The sequence below is a fragment of the Austrofundulus limnaeus genome, unplaced genomic scaffold (assembly GCF_001266775.1).
Source record: "Austrofundulus limnaeus strain Quisiro unplaced genomic scaffold, Austrofundulus_limnaeus-1.0 Scaffold358, whole genome shotgun sequence".
NCBI lineage: Eukaryota > Metazoa > Chordata > Actinopteri > Cyprinodontiformes > Rivulidae > Austrofundulus > Austrofundulus limnaeus.
In genome coordinates, this window is record NW_013952760.1 from 192,343 (window position 1) to 196,723 (window position 4,381).

At 47.1% G+C, this 4,381-nt stretch overlaps 1 protein-coding gene across 1 annotated transcript in view; it reads right to left on the bottom strand.

Moving 5' to 3' along the window:
* LOC106528078 (syntaxin-1B) overlaps positions 1-4,381 on the bottom strand; it is a gene marked incomplete at its 5' end in the record, with an annotated part of 24,087 nt that overhangs the window by 13,332 nt on the left and 6,374 nt on the right. Inside the window, 1 exon segment of the mRNA XM_014023151.1 lies at positions 561-635. Within this exon segment, the coding sequence (XP_013878605.1) occupies positions 561-635 (75 nt within the window).

Genomic DNA, 4,381 nt, shown 5'->3' on the forward strand with positions numbered 1-4,381 from the left:
GTGTGTGTGTGTGTGTGTGTGTGTGTGTGTGGGTGTGTGTGTGCGCGTGTGTGTGTGTGTGTGCGTGCAGCTCTTCACATTAAAGCAGTGATGTCCTTGAACCCTCAGCACGCGGCTGCAGAGACTCTTTAATTTGTGGGTTTTGTTTCTGCAGCTGATAAAAACAGTTTCTCTCTTTATGTCTGAATATGAAGCAGCTGAAGGCCGACGCTCCTCAGAGGAAACAAACAATAAGATATTTACAGATATTATTGACTTGATGGTAAAAATTAAATACTTGTTTTTAACCTTTATTGTGTAAAACACAATACTCAAACTGTTTTCTGTCTGAAATTTATGTTTCAGCAGCAAATTAAACGAAAATTAAATGATTTAAATGATTTAAATGATAGACTAGATTTAAAATAATAAATATAAGTATGTGAAGTTTAGAATTATAACTACTAACTGCGTCACATTAAGAGTTATTTATAAGTTCATTATTCTGTCAGTGATGTGAGATTTTTTGGGTTTTTATGAGTAAAAACAGGTTTAAATCGATAAAAGAGTTTCAGTCGTACCTTTTAATTTTGAGCGAACTTTATTGGCCGTCTTCTTGATGTCAGCTGTGAGATCCTCCAGCTCCTGTTTGGTTTCTGAGGAAACAAAACAAAATGTTACGTTTCATCTGAAGGAAGAATCAAATCGTCTGCACAGTTCTGTTTGTTTATTTATTTATTTATTTATTTATTTATTTATTACAAACGTCCCTTCAGATGATTTTATAAAAAGTATAAAGAAAAGCAGAATTTGACATTTAAACATCAGATTTTTACTCAACATTTAAAAAACTTTATTTATTTATCAGAGACTGAAGCAGTTGAAGTTGGAGTTTCTGCCTGAGGAGTCCAGTGAGGGTCAGGAGGGCGAGGAAGATGAAGATGAGGAGGAGGAGGCTGTGAAGAGCGGGCGGGCGGCCATGTTGGAGCGGGGCGACGGTGAGCGCTAACTGCAGCGGTGCAGTCAGATTTACGAGCGCTGCAGTGCCTTTCAGCCTCCTCTACCTCTGACTCACCCTGCTCTCCGTCTGACCGCCTCGCTGCATCCCTCCTCTTCATCCCTCCTCCTCCTCCTCCTCTCCCTCAGCAAACAGGGCGTCGCTGCAGCTGCAGGCCGTGGCGCGTTTGACCCACTAACGTCTGCCTGCATCACAGTCTGAGAGACGAGGCTGCGGAGGCCGGATCTGATCAGAACCACTGGTTCTGATCACCTGAGAGATGAAGATTTATGTCTCAGATTAAAGAAACGAGCTCAGAGCTGCAATAAAGTGTCCTCAGAGTGAGCTCGTTAGCTGCTCGTTAGCTGCTCGTTAACCAATCAGATTAACGAGGCTGATTGATGGAAGATGTCGTCGACAGAAACAAACCAATCACCAGGTTCACGTCTGCTCACACTACGACTCCCATCATGCATCAGGCTGCGACACTGAACCCACCCAGAACCAAGGAGGAAGAGTCGTCATCTTCCTCAGTGTCTCTGCTGCAGAACTGACGGGTCAGAGGTCACCATGGCAACCAGTGTCTCAGCAGATCCTGGGCCTGATGTCTGTATTACCCAGCATGCTGTTCTTCCAACATAAAACCCCTCAGATCTCCAATCAGTTGATTTCTCCAAACTACGATGCCTCTGACTGCTGCAGGTAAGACACTGGCTGCTCGTTATTCCTGTGGTTCATCCACATACTCACATGTCCTGGGGGGGTAAACCTCGCCGCCTCCTCCCAGCCTAACGTCACGTCATGCAGTTTAACACGCAGCAGAGACGTCACAGCGTCATGCAGACGAGACGGCAGAGGGACAAAAAATGACAAGAAGGAAAGGAAACAAGGATGGAAAAAAAATCATTCATCATGCAAAACAAAAACAACAACATGCAGTGATGTGAACTCAAACAGTGACAGCATGCAGAACAAAACAAACCAACATGAAGCTGATCTGTAAAAAATAAATGATAATATAAAACAATAAACTCATTGTTTTTATTTACAGGTTTTCTGCTGAGTCGACATTATTGCATAAACTAAACTAAGATCAATTTTCTGACTGAGTCTGAACACCTAAAATGACTCCTGAGTCCTGGTCATGTTGTTTCACATGCAGAGCACCACTCCGCCCCTGGTGGCCACTCAAAGTACTGCAGGCTGGTCCAGACTCAAAGAATCCAGATCCCTCAGCCCAGCCTTCCAGACTGGAACACGTTTGATAAAAGTCCTGATGGAGCTCCAGTTTGACAACAAATGTGTGAGAAAAGTTCCTCCAACAAAGACTGAAAAGGCTTCCAGCTGTTTGTTTTGACATCTGGAGAAATGAATGAACCACATGGAGCTGCGTTCACAATCACAGCCTTCAGCTCGGTCTTTAGTCCTGATCCCGGTTCTGCCGTGCCCCCTGGGGGTCTTTAAAGATCCTGTTTCAATAAGAAGATGAGCAGCGTTCACGAACAGAAACCCCGTCTTTCCTCAGTTAAAATATGTAAACACTTCAGATAACTAACAGAAATGCAGGTACGCACTCAGTGTAAACACAATGTTTCCCGTTAGATTCTCCACAAACACATCATGAATGCATGTCACCACTGCTGCGGTGCAGACTAACACCTGGTGCAGACTAACACCGGGTACAGACTAACACCTGGTGCAGACTAACACTGGGTACAGACTAACACCTGGTGCAGACTAACACCGGGTACAGACTAACACCTGGTGCAGACTAACACCGGGTGCAGACTAACACCGGGTACAGACTAACACCTGGTGCAGACTAACACCGGGTGCAGACTAACACCTGGTGCAGACTAACACCTGGTGCAGACTAACACCGGGTGGAGACTAACACCGGGTGCAGACTAGAAACAGGTGCAGACTAAAACCTGGTACAGACTGGAACCTGGTGTAGATTAAAACCTGGTGCAGACTAGAACCTGGTGGAGACTAGAACATGGAACAGACTAGAACCTGGTGCAGATTAAAACATGGTGCAGACTAGAACCTGGTGGAGACTAGAACATGGAACAGACTAGAACCTGGTGCAGATTAAAACATGGTGCAGACTAGAACCTGGTGGAGACTAGAACATGGAACAGACTAGAACCTGGTGCAGATTAAAACATGGTGCAGACTAGAACCTGGTGGAGACTAGAACATGGAACAGACTAGAACCTGGTGCAGATTAAAACATGGTGCAGACTAGAACCTGGTGGAGACTAGAACATGGAACAGACTAGAACCTGGTGCAGATTAAAACATGGTGCAGACTAGAACCTGGTGGAGACTAGAACATGGAACAGACTAGAACCTGGTGCAGATTAAAACATGGTGCAGACTAGAACCTGGTGAAGACTAGAACATGGTACAGACTAAAACCTGGACAATGCTCTGTTTTGCAGAGATGATCTTGTTTTGTTGCAGTGCAGCACAGAGTCTTCCCCGGGTCTTGGCTCTGGACCTCTGGACCTCAGTTCCAAACCTAACCRTGACTCAGTGTTGCTGAGTCATGGAGAGTGGTGGGACAGGGTGAACACACAGTGGTCTGAGTTTTGCACCCCKGACCTTTTTAACTCCTCGTCAGGTGTCAGGAGGAGCAGCTCGTGGGTTCTGCCAGCAGAACTCATCAAGCTGCAGGTTTTACACTGATTGTTCAACACTGAGCACCTGATTCATGGTCCAGACCTCTGAAGGACCATTTACCACTGGAACACAACGTAAACACTGCTCAGACCGGCTCATGGACCAGCTTATGGACCGGTTCATGGACCAGCTCATGGACCGGTTCATGGACCGGCTCATGGACTGGCTCATGGGCCAGCTTATGGACCGGCTCATGGACCAGCTTATGGACCGGTTCATGGACCAGCTCATGGACCGGTTCATGGACCGGCTCATGGACTGGCTCATGGGCCAGCTTATGGACCGGCTCATGGACCAGCTTATGGACCGGTTCATGGACCAGCTCATGGACCGGCTCATGGACCAGCTTATGGACCGGTTCATGGACCAGCTCATGGACCGGTTCATGGACCGGCTCATGGACTGGCTCATGGGCCAGCTTAAGGATCAGTTCATGGACCAGCTTAAGGACCGGTTCATGGACCAGCTCATGGACCGGCTCATGGACCAGCTTATGGACCGGTTCATGGACCAGCTCATGGACCGGCTCATGGACCAGCTTATGGACCGGTTCATGGACCAGCTTACGGACCGGTTCATGGACCAGCTCATGGGCCAGCTTAAGGATCAGTTCATGGACCAGCTCATGGACCGGTTCATGGACCAGCTCATGGACCGGCTCATGGACCAGCTTATGGACCGGTTCATGGACCAGCTTACGGACCGGTTCATGGACCA